Source organism: Nansenia antarctica (genome assembly GCF_963989245.1).
Source record: "Nansenia antarctica genome assembly, chromosome: 12".
Lineage (NCBI taxonomy): Eukaryota > Metazoa > Chordata > Actinopteri > Argentiniformes > Microstomatidae > Nansenia > Nansenia antarctica.
The window spans coordinates 10,386,776-10,407,676 of record NC_137682.1 but is presented as its reverse complement, the minus strand read 5'-3'; the positions used below and the strand labels follow the sequence as shown (position 1 = coordinate 10,407,676).

General features: G+C 41.7%; 1 protein-coding gene across 1 annotated transcript; it reads right to left on the bottom strand.

Moving 5' to 3' along the window:
- Positions 1 to 228: 228 nt before the first annotated feature.
- On the bottom strand, positions 229 to 8,576 carry LOC308168847 (ropporin-1-like protein; the record flags this gene model as incomplete). The annotated part of the gene is made up of 5 exons (XM_080543491.1): positions 229 to 346; positions 6,432 to 6,607; positions 7,184 to 7,345; positions 8,025 to 8,148; positions 8,446 to 8,576. The coding sequence occupies 5 exons, from the start codon at positions 8,574 to 8,576 to the stop codon at positions 229 to 231; spliced, it is 711 nt and encodes a 236-aa protein (XP_080399617.1).
- Positions 8,577 to 20,901: the final 12,325 nt, after the last annotated feature.

The window sequence follows — 20,901 nt, the reverse complement described above, 5'->3', positions numbered from 1 at the left end:
TGAAGTTGTGGTACTGTATAGCGGTAACGCTCCTGATTTAAAAACATGACCTGCAAGTTGCATAGGATCCAGATCAAATCCTACCCCCCCCTCCCTCTCTCTGTCTGTCTTTCCCATCTCTCCTTCCATTCTGTCTGAATAAACTGAAAAGATACTCAAGGTGTAATGGATGTTCACTCTCCATAAACAAAAACAAAAAAGAAAGCCTTATCCCCTGGTTTGGACTGTCTACTCAGCCCTCGTGGTAGCGTTGGGACGAGTGTCGTCCACAGCCCTGGGTCCGGTCATGTCATCAACACTGTGACCAGTGAAGTTATCCGGCCGCACCATCCCTTCCTGACGTTTCCTGGAAGAAAACAGAAAAACATCTGTGAGACCAAACATTGCCTATGACTAATAGCTCTACACTACTCTACATTCTACAACAGCTACTTACTATGGGGTCAGAGTAGAGATTCTCAGCTTTCATTCCAGGTTGTAATTCCTTAGATTGGGTTTCAAGGCTCCAAAGGTATTGGAAAAGACAATCCTGAGCATGCAATAACTGCCTGAAGTTTGCGACCCAGTGACCCCACCAGACAGTCTCTGGTGTTGCTCTGCGACCATCTTCAGTTATTTGATTGTGTTTCGGTATTTTTCGGGTATTGTTTAGCAAACTCTAACCTCATCATCCTGAGGGTAACTAGTTGTTTGCGCCTTGCAGTGAAGCCTCTCGCAATTTGTCTGGTGACGTATTTGGCAAGTGGTAGTCTCTGACACAATCGCTTCTACCTCCTGGAGAGGGTTCTGTTCCTGATCTCTGGGGACAGTTGTGTTGGTTTCTTCTTAATTATGGTGACGATTCGATTCTGCGTTCATACACTGGAGAAGTCTTCCTTGGCCTACCAGTCCATTTGCGATTGCTGGGCTCACCAGTGCTTTCTTTATTTTTTTAACGATTGATTTTAGTCTAATTCTAAGGTTTTGGCTGTGTTTCTGATAGATTTTTGCTGATATTTCAGCCTGCATGCTCCTGGAACAAACTCCCTGAAGAAATCAAACAGGCCCAAACCCTTAAAATATTTAAATCTAAGCTAAAAACCTTCATGTTTTGCACCAGTTATGATTAAACACAAACACTTCTACCAATGTCTTTTTTCCATTAACTATTGTCTTTTTAAATGTTTTATCTATTTACTTCTTATATTTGCTTTTATTCATTGTAATTTTTATTTTCCTATGCTCCTCTTGCTGTATTTTTAAATAATGCATGTAAAGCACTTTGAATTGCCCCTGTTGTATGAAATGTGCTATACAAATAAACTTGCCTTGCCTTGCCTTGCCTTCATAATGGCTTCTTTGACTTTCATTGATGTCTCTTTGGTCCTCGTGTTGACAGACACCAAATGCAGACCGCAAAGGCAAATGCAAAGCCTAGACTCAAAACTAGACACTCTCTTATGCCTGCACAAATGATGTGATGGAACACGCTTGACTATCCAGAAACACCTGTCAAACCAATTTTCCAATACTTTGGGTTCCCTGAAATAGGGGGGACTATGCATAACAAGGGTTGTAATTTCTATGTTGTAATTTCATACCCTGGTATTCTGTTGTTCTCCCTGCTCTCTTGCTCTTTCTTTCCTTCATATCCTCTCCTCCTTTTCATGTCTTCCTTCCTTCTCTACTGTATACTTTAACTATACCATTATACTATTATACTCTTAGTGCTCTAAACTCCCTCACATAGTGTTTGTGTTCTATCCGGGCCCTGTCCACTCGTTCTCTGCCTCCCTCCCACCCTCCCTCCGTCCTTCCCTCACACCATTCTGTTATAGTCGTCATCCCTCTAGACATGCTATTTCTCAGAGACAGACCCAATAAAAGAGAGGCTGTTGTGCAATAGTCTCTCACCCTTTATTTACCAGCTCTGCTTCAGCTGGGCTATTTACCCAGTGTTTACTAAGAAACGATGCGGTAGCTATGTGGTAACAAGGGGTACTTTCTGGTGCTTACCAGAAAGGATTCTGCAGAACTGGTAACTACCTGGTACTAAATGGCACTAAATGGCACAAGAACTAGCGAGCATAATTAAAATGCTATTATCAGGTCGTAATGTTTTTAAGTACTATACCTGATTAATAATATTGTGCTGTAAAATAAAGGGTTATCCTATAATCTTATCCAGAGCCACAGTGGTAACTCACGTCAATACTGAGGAGCCACAGAAAGAGAGACAGAGATCCAGTTATCCAGCTGAAGGTTCTTGTTAGGTGCCATGCAGATGTGTTTGGTGCAACACAAAAAAAACAGGGCTGAAAGGATTACTGAAATCAAGTTCACTGATAAATATTAAACAAATATGAAAATATTAGGAGAGGAATACGATTATGATTATTTGAGTACAACAAATCGTGAATTTCAGATCAGATCGCTGCTTTGTTACTCTATATGGGTGGAGTATCATATTTAGCATTCATTAGTTGAGGGATCTGATGATGAAATCCCCTGTGCCCTCCCATTTTCTTCTCTGAGGCCCACAATCCTGGACTTGGCCCCAGAATGAGGGGGACTATGGGGGGGGTTAGTGATGTTTCCCCTCCCTACTCCTAAAGCCTGTTGCCAAAGCCTTGAGGAAATGCACAATCCCCCAGATCTTATTTCCTATCCTGCCTTGTCTCCAGTCTCGTGGCACACGTCCACACCATGACAACCTGAACAGAATGTTAAAGACTGCGTCTACCTTACTGCGGTTCATTTGTGGGACTGTCCAATCCCCATGTTTAATAAGACAGACCACGAGGAAAACCCCTCACTCTACTAAGCTCTTCTGCTCTAATCATTGTCCTTGAGAGAAAGAGAGAGAGAGAGAGAGAGAGAGAGAGAGAGAGAGAGAGAGAGAGAGAGAGAGAGAGAGAGAGAGAGAGAGAGGGAGGGAGTGTGTTAGGGATTTAGAGCTCTTCTCCACTCTCTTTGAGTTGGCTGCGGTTCAGGTTATTGTGATGCCTTGTGTTCACGCATCCCCCCCCCATTCCCTAACCCTAGAATCTGTTTCCTTCATCCCCCCCTAACCACAGATCAGATCTAGGATCAGATTGCCATACCACGAATCCTTGCCTTCAACATTAAAAACACATGAAAACATACCTGACCCTGTGGTATCACTTATTAGTGGTAACGGTAACTACATGACTTATTCTCTAAAATCACAGGCCTGCTTAACCGGACCGTTCGCTCAGTGTGTCATTATGTGATCATTAAGTCAGGGTGAACTGTCAAACTAAGGATTGTCAAATCAGTCATTGATCAAATTGATTAGGTTTAGAGTGAGGGTTATTTAAGGTTTTCAGAAAGGGTTGATCAGAAGAAGCATTGTGATTGATGTATTCAAAGCTGTGCTTTATTCGAATGAATGAATGAATGAATGAATGGACTTTATTGTCATTGCTACAGTACAGGTACCAAACAACGAAATTTAGGAGGGGTGGCTCCCCTGGTGTTAGGAAAGGGAAAAAAAAAAACAAGAAGGGAAGGAGCTGGTTTACATAAATAAAGGCTATGTACACAATCCACTGTACTATACTGTACAGATAGACGACTAGGGTTGATAAAGTAACAACAGCTCAGACACATTTTTCCTGTTTACCATATGTTGCACTAATATCCCTGCGCAAACACTGGAATTACAAAGATGTGTTTGTTATGTTACCTTGGCAACAGTGGTCGTTTTGAGAACAATATTTGTGCAGGGTAGAAATCACTAAGATATATTACGCAATAAATACTTACTGTAAGGCATTGTTTTGTTATTACTGTCCCAATTCTGTTTTGTTTTGTAACCGCTGTATAAAAGCAATAAGGCGATTGAGTCTGTGCTTTATCAGTTGCCTAACAACAGCCCTCAGCTGACTTTATTCACGATAAAGGATGGCCTCTTGTGCCTTATTGTTAATTTAAGGCCACCTTTTACGCTTCTAAGGCACCTTTGAGCATATCATTTATCCATTCGTGAGTATTTGGATTATAGTTCTGATTCTCACAGTTCTGTTTGCTAGCTTTAATAAATAAAAAAAATCAAATCTGTGAATTGCTGTTGGTCAAAATACTCCATGAGGAGCTGAACTATGCAGTATCATGTAAATGCATCATTACGCTTCTGGTTATCAACCTCAATGGTCAAACTCTGTATTATGGCTCTTATATATTATGGCTATTATGGCTCTGAGGGATATAACTTATATCTCGATTTCCACCAAAAGGTTAACGGTCAATAAAATAATAGATTGAGTGTGTATAATTGTGTCCTAATGTGTGTTAGTTGTGTAGTGTGTGTGTTTTCTGGGCCCTGGGCCTCTGTTCTGTTCTATCTCACTCATTAGCCAGGTGCGTGCGAACGGACCAGAGAGATACCGCCACTTTATCTCCATTTCACAAAAGTTGACAATGAATATGAGTGAATGTCACTGAGGTACGGAAAGAGAATACAACAAAGGCCTCCATTGGTATAATGCGAGCACGACAAAGAACACTCACTAACCTGTCGAGTGTGGGCTTCATTTAGAAAAGGAACACTAGCCTGTACACCTAGGCCAGTATTTCACACAATTTGTGTCTCTTATAACCAGACACGGTTATAAGTCGCCTGCCCAATCACGTCTCTTCACTACACTGGCTCCCCGCTGGTGGAATGTGCTTCCCACGGCTGTCAGAACTGCAGAGTCAGTCACTACTCTTCTTCCGTCGGAGACTGAAGACCGATCTCTTCAGGCTACACCTTAACTGCTCCTCCTGAGACATCTACTACCCCCCAGCACGGGGTCTCCTGAGACACCCGCTTTTCCCCTATACGGTGTCCCCTAAGACTTCTACTGCCCTCCTTGTACTGTTTCACTGTTTCTCCAGTGTCTATATAAAAGTATTTTATTTAGTTTTTTCCTTCTATCATGGAGACTGCCAATGGCCCCGGGCCTGAGCTAGATTACTCTTCCTGTTACGACTGGTGGATTGATGATTCACTTGCTTAGTCGAATGTATTGATTGTAAGTCGCTTTGGAATAAGGCGTCTGCTAAATGCCAAAAATGTAAATGTAAAATGACATATCAACAGTCACATTGCTCTGTCTGAAAATGTAAAACTAACTTGACATCAACTGGCTGTGCAAATCTTTAATAAAGTTTTAAAGAAGCAATACAAAAACACAACCTGGTTACACAGTATTTTACTGACGACAATTTATTTGTTGGATAAGTATAGTCTTTTTTCTTTCTGATACTCTCCCTACTTTTTGCGGTTGTAGAAATTGGCCACCTGGATCATACCATTCTGTTTAGTGCTGTAAATCACAAAAACAATCACATTAGGCATAATAATAAAACAGTATTTTACATACAATTCATTCATTCTGATGACAACTATCATCTGAGACTGGCCCTAAAATGACGAGCACTTGTTTACAATTGTTCTATACAGTGTTTGATAACTAAGTTGATCAACTCACAACTGGCCATAGAATTAGGCCATTCAGGGTGACATTGAGCACCTTTTATAACGTAATTGTAGTGGTGTAGTTATCCCCTGTCATGCCCTATATGGTGCAGATAATGTATGCTCTCTCTATCCGTGAACGTGTGGATCTGAGGGGATTACATTCTGCCTCTCTCCCAGCCCCTCCCCTAACGCGTCATGGTTCCGTCTGACCACCAGAGGGCAGCAGAGACTGCCCAAGAGAACGGCACTCAGGTCAGGTTTTATAATTGGTGTGTTTTCAGTTGTCTCTTTGCTGTCTAATGATCACAAGGTTGGCAGATCAGCGGTTCAAGCCCCGGCTGGCCACATGTCAAAGTGTCCTCACACTGAACCCCGAAATTGCTCCCAGTGAGTGGGCCAGTGCCTTGCATGGCAGCTTGCCGCCATTGGTGTGTGAATGTGTGTGTGAATGGGTGAATCAATGGGAGGCTGTTGTAAAGCGCTTTGGAGCAGCAAAAAAGGCGCTATATAAGTGCAGTCCATTTACCGTTTACTAGAATGTCACAGGTACGTAAAGCAGACGTCTCCTCTCAGAGCACATGGTATATAGAATACAAGAATAGTAGAATTGTGATAGTGGCAAATCGGCGGTTCGAGCCCCGGCTGGCCACATGTCGAAGTGTCCTTGGGCAAGACACTGAAGTCAGTGACTGAACCCCAAATTGCTCCCAGTGAGTGGGGTGGCCGGCGCCTTGCATGGTAGCTTGCCGCCATTGGTGTGTGAATGTGTGTGTGTGAATGGGTGAATGAGAGGCCGTTGTAAAGCGCTTTGGATAAAGGCGTGCAGTCCATTTACCATTTAGAAGGTCAAATATGGACAGACAAATATAGCGACAGATAGATGGATGGCTGGATGGATGGATGGGTCTGTGGATGTAGACAGACAGACAGAAACAAAGTAGATACAGAGTAGATCTACACTCACGCTGGCTCCTGCAGGTTGTGTAGGAAGTTGTCTATCTGGTCCTGGGGAATGTCTCCGTCCAGGTGTGCTAGGTAGGTGTAGAGACCCACAAAGGTGTCCAAGGGGATTCGGGCCGCACCCCCCTCCTCGTCCTCTGTCAGGATCTCACACGCAAACTTCAGGGCGCTGACGATTGTCTGAACGACACAAGCATATGGCACACACACACACACACACACACACACACGCATGCACGCACACACACACACACACACAAACACACGCACACAAAGAGAAAAGCCCAGGGCATCAAGACAGTGCATGACTGCCATCATGCGGTGAATAGTAGAACTACACCACAGTCACTAGTCCAGTGTTCTCAAAGTCCTTGAGCTTTGTCTTAAGACAGACAGCGTATGTACTGTATGTTGACAGAGAGTTAATGCACCGCAGGTCACACTAGAATAATAATATAGCTGTTATAGGCTAACACAATAGCCCCTTCTCAATAGTTAGACAATCTGTCCTCGCCTCGATTCCTCTGTACTCAATTCCTCTGTGACCCAGAAACCAATAAGTGGTGTTCACCATATTTAAGATCATATCGATTGTCCTACAGGGCATCAAAGAAACTGTAAACTCAAGTGTTGCTCTCAGACCTTGACGATGACCTCTTGGCTTATTGGTAGATGCTTAGGTCATCCTTGTGGGAGACCTGGGTTCACAACCCCCCCCCCAACCCAAACCCAGAATTATTTTCCTGAGCGACTCACCCCTCCCAGTGCACTGCAGCCCAGAGCGAAGAACTGCATCCAGTCGATGTTAGCGCTGAAGTTCCCCAGAATCAGCAGAGTGTCCAGCTGCTCCACGGGCAAACACAGCCCTCGCCACTTCTGCTGCAGTTCCTCCTTGGTGGTCGTCTCTTTAAGGGCAAGCTGCCCGGAGAATAGAATGGAATGGAATGGAATGATAAAACTGGGACTTTGTGGAAATGTTGTGCATTTAACTTTACATTGAAGACTCTTTATGGATCTAAAACTTGTTTAAAAGTTTAGCTATGAAAATGTCATCGCCAATGTTTATGGAAATGTTGATTATTGTAATGTAGTGTTGCAGTGGATGCCATCAGCTCAGAAAGAAAGATCATGGCCGACCCCTTCCACCCCGGCCACGGCCTCCTCACCCTGCTTCCCTCTGGAAGAAGGTTGCGGCTGCCTAAGGCACTGAAGGCCCGCCACAGGCTCAGTTTCTTCCCCTCAGCCGCCAGGCTGCTAAATGACTCTGGCTTCCCCCTCCCCCCCGCCTCCAAGTCTGCCCAGGACTGAACATGCACTAGACCTTGTATAACTCTGCACTGCACTTTATTTACAGCACTATCCATGCACTGTCTGTCCTGTGTTGTCCTGTTTTTGCCTGTTTTTGCATTTGTATTGTACTTGTTTTGTTCATATATATGTGAAAAAAGCATAAATGCACCTTCTGTAATGCCAAAGCAAATTCCTATATGTGTCAAGCATAATGGCAATAAACGTTATCTGAATCTGAATCTGAATCAGCTCAACACAAAAAAAGTTGATTCTTTTTTTTTTCTATGTGTGTTCTGTTAGTCAGTACCTGTTTGTGTAGGACTTTGAGCAGGCCTGGGGTCAGTCCTGTGTCTGTCTTCTGTGTGGCAATGGGCATTTCCAGCCTCTCCTTGGCAGGGAGAGTGTCTCCATTGGACAGTGCAGTGAAGTATCTGAGGGTGCAGAGACACGTAAGTCTTCTAACATCTTCCCCTATACAGTATCAGCTTGTCAGCAAACCCAATCATCTCACATCTTTCCCTATACAGTACCAGCTTGTCAGCAAACCCAATCATCTCACATCTTTCCCTTTACCTGCTTGTCAGCCACCCAATCATCTCACATCTTCCCCTATACATTACCTGCTTGGTAGCCACCCAATCATCTATAGCTGACACATATTTAGTCACCTCTCAGGCCTGTTAATGTAAGCTGTCCTCCGGGGAGGAAGGACCACAGTGGGTACTTACGCAGCTGACCACTGCAGCACGTCCTGGGGCTGCGTTCTGATAGCTGCTTTGGTGAACTGTTTCAGGATGTCTGGCAGCTCTGGGGGAATGTTGATTTGCTGGGCACAATACATAGTGTCTGGAGGGGGCATTGCTGTAGTTCAAAGTAAACAATAATACATAGTAAATGGTCTGCACTTTCATAGTGCCTTTATCTAAAGCGCTTTACAACGGCTTCTCATTCACCCGTTGACACACACATTCACACACACATTCACACACACATTCACGGCAAGCTACCATGCAAGGTGCCACTCACTGGGAGCAATTTGGGGTTCAGTGTCTTGCCCAAGGACACTTCGATATGTGGCCAGCCAGATTGAACCGCCAATCTGCCAACCTTGTGATCATTAGACCGCAGCTCTACCTCCTGAGCCACAGCCGCCCCCTCTTTGTTCAGTGCTCACTCTGGTGGCAGGCAGCATTGAGATGTCCTTCTGGTCTCTCCAGGCTGGTTGAAAGCGTTAGTTCGCCATTAGTTAACATTAGTGTACGTTATTTGCATAGATTCGCATATTATTTCCTATTGGTTGAGAAAGTCCTGGGAAAGTCCTCTTATAATCTTTCTACAACAACTTTCCAAGTCGGAAATGTCCAAGTTTCGTAGTTCCAAGATGTCATGGACGCCACCATAAATTCCAACTCTTGAGCCTCAAACCGTCCTTGAGTGGACAAGATGTTTCCACTTCAGAATACATTCAACATTTATTTTGCAGACGCTTTTAATCCAAAGCGACTTACTTTTACAGATTACAGGGACATCATTCCCCCTGGAGTAACTGAGTGCTAAGTGCCTTACACAAGGGCACACTAGTAGTGGTGTGGTTTCAGGCGGGATTTGAACTCACAACCTTCCGATCACCAGTCCAACTCACTATCCACTAGTAAGTCAGTAAATCTTGGGCAGATCCTTTTTTCCCCCAAACATTCCTATTGCAGTCACTCTGGTACATGATATTCATCTCTACAGGTGTCTTAGGTACTTTTTAGCTAACTGTAACCTGACCATCCTTTTTAATGAATGAATGAATGAATGAATGAATGGACTTTATTGTCATTGCTACAGTACAGGTACCAAACAACGAAATTTAGGAGGGGTGGCTCCCCTGGTGTTAGGAAAGGAAAATAAAAAATAAAAAAAAAATAAAAAAAAATCACAAGAAGGGAAGGAGCTGGTTTACATAAATAAAGGCTATTTAAGGATAACTAGTTGTCTGCACCTTGCAGTGAAGTGTCTGTAGTTTGACTGGTGACATTCTGCAGATGGTAGTCTCTCTGACACATTCACTCCTACCTGCTGGAGAGTGTTCCTGATTCCTGATTGATTTTGGCTATGGTTTTGGCTGTTTCTGATAGTTGACAGGGTTCGACGTTAAGGTTTTTTCCTACTTGCCCTGTTTTCCCTACTTGCCCTGCAGGGCAAGTACTTCTCAAATCTACTTGCCCCATCTACATTTTGACTTGCCCTGCCTACCGTTGCCGGCTGTGCGGCGCATAGATTTCTCTCACAACATACTTCTAACTAAGATCCGTTGCCTGTTGATTGTGTGTAAATCGCTACAGAACACACGTTTCTTTAAAAATGTTGTTCATTAGCTATATTACATCAATCATTATATTTAATAGTAGATGACAATTGGTTCCAACTATTAACTTATTTGTAGCATTGGACGGGTAAAAGCAATGTGGCAGAAATGTAACCTGTCAATCAGTAGTCATTTCAGATCAGTGAAATGATCAGTGCTATTTCAGAGTATTCATTCAGACAGGGCCAATTACACCCTCCGTGCCCTCTCTGTACAGGTGAGCCACATGTTTAATGCCGGGTCACAGTTCACATTAGGGGTGGGTAACTCACGATACAATAATAACCGTATGATATTTTGCGCCCCGATACCGATGGTATCACGATATAGCGATGCGATATTCGATACATTGTAAGACTAGTCATCAACGATACATCACAATATCTGTGTTGACTGAAGAAAAAATACCATTATAAAGGCAAAAAGCAGGAATTATGTTTTTTATTAATTCACTTTGTTGTTGCTGGTTGTGAACAATGAAACAAACAATAAATTAGGCCTAGCCTACATCTTTCTTACTCGTCTCTACACAAACACTGACTGCCACTTGTCCATGTGTGACTGCCATCATACAAAATAAAGTGCCAAAAGGCCAAACTGCCCAGAAAGCTGGAGTTAAAATGTTTAAGGAAGGACTATTATCTATTGTATCTATGTGAAGACTAATGTACATGTCCTATTTAGAAAAGAGGCTACAGAGCAGCTATGTATGCTATACATACTGATAATATTAAATTATGCATTTTACTTATTAAAATATATTTTCTGTTGTCTCATTAAAGAGATGAAGAGTAGCGTCATAATATAATTACCAAATTACCATATAATAAACCAATGGAACATTTACCTACAACTTCAAGTGGGATACCATAGAACTTACAGCAAGATATGAATAACATATGCACGATTCCATGACCCCACTTGAAAAAAAGAAATGTTAACACATTGGTAGCACTATCTGGCACAGTGGTAGCACTATCTGCCGGGGGGGGGTTTATTCAGAAATATTTTTGGGGGGACTTTTATTCTGAAATGTTTTTTGGGGGACTTATTCTGAAATAAATCAAAAAATCTGACTTTTATTCTGAAAATATTTTTGGGGGACTTTTATTCTGAAACATTTTTGGGGGGACTTTTATTCTGAAATAAAAATCTTCAGACTTTTATTCTGAAATCAAAAGAATGTCATACTTTTATTCTGAAATATTTGGGGGGGGGGGACTTTTATTCTGACATTTTTGGGGGGGACTTTTATTCTGAAATATTTGGGGGGGGACTTGATTTGTCAGAAACACAAGCCAATTGTCCCATTACTCTTGGGTACCCTAAAATATGCATAGAAGTGTTATAATTTTGTAATAGCCTAAATGACAATTCTTGCACTTTGTATGACATTCCTCAAGATTGAAACTCACTTTGTATTCTAGAAGTGTTGCTGAATACAGAGGTAGAGATTTCGGTAGAGTCCATTATATGTCCCCTATGCAGCAGGATTTCATTATGGCTATTAACACACATAATACATTGAGAGGATTAAAAGCAGTTAGAGGAGTGTCCGCCGGGAGGTCGTGGGTTCGATCCCCGGCCATGACTATAACAATGCTACCCGATGCCTCCCTGCTTGGCACTGTCGGCATTACGGGTTGGATTGGGGTCAGATTTGGATGGGGGGTAACATGGGGGTAACATCCCAGCGTCATGTCCAGGGTGTGCACTTGTACATCAATCCGCCTCAGGCTAGGGCAAACAGGAGATAGCCTCTTGCCCTATGAGCCATCAGGCTCGAGAACCATCGGTTCTCTTACTTGACTTATTTAGTATGTCTAAATGCTTAAACAGCTTTAACGTGGACGCTTTTATTTGGAAGAAATCCTCATTTACATACAACCGAGCTAAGTGGCCGGAGCCACAACTTCACGCAAACGTTAAATGACACAGATTAAATAAGGTATGCATTTCCATATCTTGGCTGAAGACGTAATGTAAGTGGAGAGGAGATTGATCGGGACTGCGGGAGTTTCCAATGACGTCATAATCACAACAGTCGAGATGACATAATAACGTCACAATCAAATGTGGGTTTATAAAAGGCAATCGAGCCAGTTTGATGGCAGTATCACAAGGATATCACAAGGTAAGCGCCTGTGGACGTTAGCGTACTTGTGTGTGTGTGTGTGTGTGTGTGTGTGTGTGTGTGTGTGTGTGTGTGTGTGTGTGTGTGTGTGTGTGTGTGTGTGTGTGTGTGCGTGCGTGCGTGCGTGTGTGTGTGTGTTTTATTTGGAAGAAATCCTCATTTACATACAACCGAGCTAAGTGGCCGGAGCCACAACTTCACTATACTCACAACTGCACTATACTTCCGAGGATGCGGGAGATCTTAAAAAACAACAAGAATCGTCTTACGATTTCTAAGTTCATTTATAATGGGGCGGCTGTGGCGCAGGAGGTAGAGTGGCCGTCTAATGATCACAAGGTTGGCAGATCGGCGGTTCGAGCCCCAGCTGGCCACATGTCGAAGTGTCCTTGGGCAAGACACTGAACCCCAAAATTGCTCCCAGTGAGCGGGCCAGCGCCTTGCGTGGTAGCTTTCCGCCATTGGTGTGTGAATGTGTGGATGGGTGAATGAGAGGCCGTTGTAAAGCGTTTTGGAGCATTCTTGGAGCAGCAAAAAGGCGCTATATACATGTAAGTGCAGTCCATTTACCATTTATACCATAGTTTAGGCAAAGCAGCGTCGCGCTACTATCATGACATAACTGATGGTCCCAACTTAGGGTTGTAGCGATCTTGTTTTATAACAAGCAACACGTTTGTTGTGTGTATACTGTAGCCTACAGTCGTCAATTTAGACCAAATGAAACACCATTACCTGCTGCAGACATGTCGATCGTCGCTGGAACAAAATAAATCCGTCTTTACAACGTGTTCTGCGAGGGAGCTGGTGAGCGACAGGCTGGACGACTCACCTCATCGTTACATAGCAACCTAATGTTTGGATGCGAATACCTACGTCGCTTAGCAACAGTGAGCACGCTGGTGGTCTCGTGTCTGTGTTCATAAAAGCATCTACGTGCATTGACATCGCAGGTCGAAGTGACACAATGTCGTGACGTTAGAATTATAAGGTTCTATCTCCATTTTTGTCAAAATTGAGTTTTTTTTTTTTACATAATCTGATCCATTAGGTGTTTATTAATGCCTGTGTGGTGTTATTTTGTTTAAATGTTGACATTTTTTAGTTAGTAATTAATAAAATACAAAGGTTCCATCTCACAAAACGTAATGGAATGTAAAAACTTTGACGCTCTGAACTACCCTAAACGGAGATAGAACCTTATCATTCTAAACTCACGATGTGTTAATGTGTGGAGGGATCTTTGACATTTCCATTAGGCTACTAACAAATTGTAATAAACGTGGATCCACCCAAATAGGGCGGAAGACCAATGTCAGCGTATAAACCAACGCCACGCTTATTTAAAACATGTTTTATTATTATTATTAAGTGCAGTACGTTAAAATTCATAGGGTGACAACAATTGAAGCGATGAAGAACCCACGCAATATCATAACCAACAGTTTTACACTGACTAAATACCTACAGTTTGTTAGAAAACTTGGGTGGGGGGGTCGTTAACATTTAACATTTTTGGCATTTGGCAGACACCTTTATCCAAAGCGACTTACAACAAATACAAATATATTTTACAAAAAATTTGTCTAAGTAAGTTAATCATCTATCCATCAGTCAAGTAATCTCTGCTTAATGGGGCAGGTTTGAGAGCAACTGGATTGTCTAATAATGTGATTAGTCCCATGTGTAATGGTTTTTAGGCCAGGCACCACACACTAATATGCTTTGTTTAACTTTACTAATATCAGAATGAAACTTGACATTTGACACAATACAGATGACTTTTAGAATTATACGTTTATTTTTTTACATTTGCATATCACGAGAATCACACCAATCTTTCTGATAACACACTGTTAGACATACTGAGAACAGGTTCTCAAAATATTGTTATGTCATGGATTTTCTTTTCTTCATAATTTCACACATATATTTGATGCATATTTTGCATAGATTTACAGATAAAATGCCACATCAAATAAAAATAACACAAGTTATAAAAAGAAAAAAAAAAGAAGCCTCTGGACAAGTCCTAGGAGACAGTTATAATAATGTAAATGTGCCTCCTTTGAAGGCTAAGACAAATTACTTGTTTGAAGGCTAAAACAAAGGACTTGTGCCTCCAATTAAAGCTACAGGCGTGTCGTTGATCCACTGCACTTGAAGTACCTAATTGAAGCTCCACCATGTTCCTCCTCAAATGTCTTCTTCACCTCCTCCAGTTTCTTAAGATATACTTCGCTTCCTATGTCCCTCATGCTCTCAATCAGGAAGTCCAGATGCTCTGCAGTGGACAGTGAAATACCCAAGCCAGTCGTTTCCAGTTCAAGAATAAGCTTGTAGCATTCCATCAGCAGTTTGGCTTTCTTCTCTTTGTCAACCTCCAACTTGTTCTCCTGTTCCTGAATCAGTGCTTCTTTTTCAGCAATTCCATAGTTTTGGGCCAAATCTTCACCTGTCACGGTAACAGTCTTTTTCTTGATTACCCATATAGAATCGGCTTTGACATGATTAGAATAGTGACACTTCTTTGAACAAACAGTGCAGTAAAATCCTGTCATCGCACTACACCATGAGAGATCTTTTACCCACCAGCATCCTGGGTAATGACAGTTCTCCGTACAAATATTGCAAATGGTGGCAAGACTGGTTATTTGTTGTTTCTCCTTCACATATATTTCAGACGACATTGTAAATGTTTTCAAGTCATCCTGATGGGCCTTCAAGGCTATTTGAATCTTCTCATGTTCTTTCTGCGTCAGATCCATCAAGTTGACACGTTCCACTAGGTTGTTGACACAAGACGTCAGCAGTTTGTGGTGCCTCATTACACCTTCAGTCATCTTCACGCTCTGGGGTTCTATGTTACTTAAGAATTCTGAGAACTCTTTCATACCATCCATCGACGTATCCCAGTTATTCTTCAAGGCCTTTTCTTTCGTTGTTGTCTCCTGAACATTTGTGCAGGCATCTCTACAGTTGTTGAACTGGAAGAAAACTGCTTTATTGGAATGGTCTTTAGCCAATGGTATTTTAGCATCGTTCAAGGCCTGCAGAGCATCAGTTGGTTGCAGGCCAGAAGAATATGTCAAAAGGGCTACAATGTTGTTCTCCATGTCTTTACCAAACAAAGATACAACTGCTGCAACTATGTACTTCTGTCTGTCACTGAGTCGATTAGTACTCTCCTTCATCACAAAGGCAACTGCATCAATTTCTCTAACTCCATTCTCAGATTTAAACAGCTGATGCAATTGTTCCTCAACTACTTTGTCTTCGTTGATCCCACGGGTGTCTCCGTACCCCGGAGTGTCAATGATGGTGAGAGAGTACGGGACTCTACCGCCCTCAAATCCAAAGATCTCATAAACAGTGACTGCTGATGTTTGGCTTTCAGATGGACTTGTTTTCTCGTCTTCGATGATGTCAAACCAGACATCGTCGTCCCACTCTACTCCCAAGACATAGTTGACCATGGCATTGATCAGAGTCGACTTCCCTGTTCCTGTTTCTCCCACTATCAGTACGGTTTTGTTAATCTTACTGGGATCCTTCTCTCCAATGGTCCTTCTTCTTAGTTTGGACTCAGGTTTACCATCTAGACAATCCTTCTTTGGTAAGAGCTGATATCGAGCAGGAGGTCCTTCTTGCACTAGCTTGCTCTTCAAAATAATGTCTCTAAATTGGCCTGATATGCCACTAATCCTGTGTAACAAAATGAAGATAAGTTATCAAAGCAAATACATTGATTGATTATCGATGAAGTCATCAATTACATTTGGAATAACAGTGCAATGTGCTGACTGCCACTCACATGTTTGCCATGTTGATCTCTGGTTGTGACCGACAGGAGATGCTGTTGACTAGAGACTGGGTGCTGTGAAATTAGAACAGATACAGTCAGAGATATAAACTACATTAACATTTTAGAATGTCTAGGTTATTTACCAATTGTCAATCGTGTGACTTGACAGGGTTAGATAAATCAACACAATGCAGAGTACCAGGCAGTTTCAGTTAGCTCTCAGACATTGGATTTTTAAGAGACCGCCAATCAACATTGACCAATGAAAAGTATGGGTAGGAATGAATATGAATATGAATCCATGGAATACAATAAGATGGAGGAGTGGAGCAGGTGTGCGTGTGTGTTTCTATCTCTGTCTGAGGGGTGTTTTTGAATTGATGCAATTTTGTATTATGGTTAATTAAAATAAAAAACCCATAACTACCCAACCACAATGTCTCCAATGTGTAACACCCAGGGGCGGCGCTAGGGGGTGGCTACTGGGGCTCAAGCCCCGGATGTTTTCTGAAAAGCCCCGAATGTAAAAAAAAAAAAAAAACTCTCGTGAGTAACGTGCAGTACCGGAGTCCAACAGAGAGGCAGCAGCTGCGCGACATTAGCCTGCATACTGCGTAGCCTGCCCTGCCCTGAAGAAGAAGTGATCTCAATCAGTGCCTGACTTGCACAATTGTAAGGATGGATATCCCAAAGTTGTTTTCAACAAAACAAGCGCCAAGAACTGTTGCAGCAGCCGTATCAGCAGCTGACAACAATGACTTCACCAGCAGTGATGACATAGATGATGTTTCAGGTTTGTGAATCTTATTAGAAAGGTGACTGACTCACTGACACTACTTTTCCGGTTTGCTAATGCTAGCTGGCTATCATAACATAACGTTATGTTATAATGAAAATGAAACATAGCAAGGTACTGTTACGGTACATGGTAAGAAATCAAACAAAGGATAATACTTATTCAAATAAAGTAATATTATACTTATAATACTTATTCAAATAAAGTGAATAACAGGCTGATAGTCTTTGATATCTGCACTCTGGTTGACTGAGTAACAAGTGAAAAAGAATGATGTAACGTTAATGTTACATCTAGTAAACATGGAGTAACCACATTAAGTATGCCCTTATGGTAGTATGTATGTATACAGAACATGACTCAAATCTATCCTAAGATGTAACTCTAACTAACTAAGTTTGTTTAATGTCCCAGGGGGGATTTGATTTCACAGTACTATACACAGGCCAACAATACATGTAATATATCGTCATATAACACAGGACAAGACTCTAAATACAATATAAGTGGTGAGCACAGAGTCTGCCCTGATATACATACTGTAACATAACTAGCCTCAGCCCTTCAATTATGTAATTCTATACAAATATAAATGATGGTGACTGACAGGGGGAGCTACGTGTGCTGACCTCCCTCTGTGCCCAGAACCACCACAATTAGTTTGCTTCATTAAAGGGTGTGAATGTATATGTGTTCTCCAGTGCCTTTTGTCCGCTTTAAGGTGGTGGTAAGTTGAAGGTTGAAGGCAAAAAATTTCGGCGCGCTCCGCGCGCACATTATATTCTCCCTCTGGGCTAAGCCCCGGATCTCCTACGATCCTAAATCCGCCCCTGGTAACACCCTTTGTTATTTCCAGAAACCTGATTTAACACCATCAGTTAACACACACTGTGTTCTGTCCATTAAATAATGTTCAACCATCTACATGAAGCCTGATCCAGGCCAATTTAGACAACTTCTGAATAAGTAAGTAATAGTCGACCGTATCAAATGCCATGGAGAGATCTATAAATAAGGCAGCACACTTCTAAAGAAGGCAATTTAACACATCATATACGTGTTGCAGCTAAGGTTGTGCTATGACCATGTCTAAAGCCAGATTGGTGCACATTTAGAATGAGACTAGCCTAATACTTTGGAAAGGCAAGGTAGCATGGATATTGGGCAATTGTATGTAGCATCTACTACATCACAAGTCGAAATGGTTGAAATTAAATCAAAGATTTGTTAGGAGGTGACTAATCTCTCTCATCGATCCAGCTGAGGACTGGGAGAGGGGAGTGTAGTGTTGTGGCCTCTAATCGATTATTAATAGATTTAGTATAACCTACAAAGCACAAAGAGCTTCGATCAATTGTTTCCAAAGAGGCCTTTTATTAAGCAAAATGGTTACATGAGCGTAGCAGCCAGGAGCAAGCAGGAAGCAAAAGCCGCCCCCAACAATGGTGGGCACTCATATTTATAACTATCCTTGGTCATGAGGTCACCAATCTTGGGAACCAATCATATTATACAAATCTGTGATTACATAAGTTATGGGCCCTGTCCATACTCCGAATTGTTCACTGCGACACATATCTTGGCTCATACCCCCTGAGGAAGGAAATGGGCCTTCAAATCCAAGGGTTTGGCATGTTTGGTATTAAAACACAACAAATAGATCGATTTAAAATCTAAACTTTTGGAGTGTAGAACCAAAAGAAGAAAACATGCTTCACTGTGCCATTTCCTACACAGGGCACTGTATGCAGACACTATAATGGTGATGGCGATAGTGAATAGGAGTGTTCCTTTAACAATAAAGGATATGGAAACTGTCGACAAACAAGTCAAATGCTCAATGAGAAAATACAGAGATTATTTCATTCTAAGGAGTCACTAATTAACTACACAGACTTTTCAATTAATATCCAGTTTGATTCTCAACATTCGAACTGACATAAGGGCTAAACCTTCAACAGATTATAGAGCAGAGTTAAACAATTGTCTGATTGTATAACATCTTGGACTTACCTACCTGTGCTCCAGGTGTGTGATCAGTCAGTCAGTGCTGCAATCAGTCAAAGAGGGAGTGAGAGAGGTGATGATCGGTGATGGTGAGATATATAGTGTCCAGAAACTGCCCATCTCAGCAGGAGAAGATCCCACCCACCCTGGAACTACAGTCCCTCCTCCCACCAAGCCAGCTGACTTCAGAGATAAGACAGATGTTTCTTCAGCAGAATGTGGAGGTGATATCATTGTATGCTGTAGCATTACGATTTCATTTCATTACAGGGCCTAGCCCAAACCAAGAAAACACAGACCCAGAGCACAAGTGTCCACATAGTTTTGGCTAATGGTGCATTCAAGTACTCCTCTGAAACTCTGATGTACATGAATTGTCTTAATTTAGGTGTTCCTAAGAGCAAATGATCGCAGCATGTGATGTCCACTGTAGCTTTGGGAACAAACAGGAGTGCTTGTGTGCTTCATTGTGTCCTTTGTCCGATTAGCGTTACCTGATTGCTGTGTAAGCATTCTAATCATGTTGTTGAAAATGTAATCATGATACCAGTCAACTGTGACTGTGTTTAGTCCCTAATTAAATCAGTTGTAGACAGTGGGTTGACAAGATAATGCAAACATAAGCATGTTATTGTGTGGCAATAATCTATATAGAGTTAGAGTCGTTTGCACATTGTCATAAATCTATATCTTAGACTTCTCTTAATGTTACTTGTTACAACGCTGTTGTAATATTTAACCCCTATAGGTATTTCTTTTGATTTAATCATAAAAAAACTAAAATAGAACGGGAGACAATTATCGATTTATTATTAGTATTATGATGATGATGATGATTATTATTATTAGCAGTATTGGAGTAGTGATAGTAGTAGTAATAATAATAATAATAATAATAATAATAATAATAATAATAATGGTCCAATTCGGTTGTTAAGTCGTGACGTGTTTCCGGGTCCAACGTTGGCTGAGGCGCTCTCTTCGAAATGCCGCAGTAATAATAATAATTCATTATATTTGTATACCGATTTTCCAAGGCTCAAAGACACTGACAATATGGGAAAAACGGGAAAGTGCTGTGTCCCTTGTTGTATGAATAGATTAGAGTCTAAAAAACGATTGAACTGTCATTCTACAGCTTTAGTACACTGGTACTCTGGTGCAGGGAATTTTTGTTTTGGACCCGGAAATTGCTAAACGTCACGCGTGACGTCAGACTTAACCAGAAACTGCCCATCTCAGCAGGAGAAGATCCCACCCACCCTGGAACTACAGTCCCTCCTCCCACCAAGCCAGCTGACTTCAGAGACAAGACAGATGTTTCTTCAGCAGAATGTGGAGGTGATATCATTGTATGCTGTAGCATTACGATTTCATTTCATTACAGGGCCTAGCCCAAACCAAGAAAACACAGACCCAGAGCATAAGTGTCCACATAGTTTTGGCTAATGGTGCATTCAAGTACTCCTCTGAAACTCTGATGTACATGAATTGTCTTGTCACTCTTAGTGTTCCTAAGAGCAAATGATCGCAGCATGTGATGTCCACTGTAGCTTTGGGAACAAACAGGAGTGCTTGTGTGCTTCATTGTGTCCTTTATCCGATTAGCGTTACCTGATTGCTGTGTAAGCATTCTAATCATGTTGTTGAAAATGTAATCATGATACCAGTCAACCGTGACTGTGTTTAGGCCCTAATTAAATCAGTTGTAGACAGTGGGTTGACAAGATAACGCAAACATAAGCATGTTATTGTGTGGCAATAATCTATATAGAGTTAGAGTCGTTTGCACATTGTCATAAATCTATATCTTAGACTTCTCTTAATGTTACTTGTTACAACGCTGTTGTAATATTTAACCCCCATAGGTATTTCTTTTGATTTAATCATAAAAAAACTAAAATAGAACGGGAGACAATTATCGATTTATTATTAGTATTATGATGATGATGATTATTATTATTAGCAGTAGTAGTAGTAGTAGTAGTGATAGTAGTAGTAGTAGTAGTAATAATAATAATAATAATGGTCCAATTCGGTTGTTAAGTCGTGACGTGTTTCCGGGTCCAACGTTGGCTGAGGCGCTCTC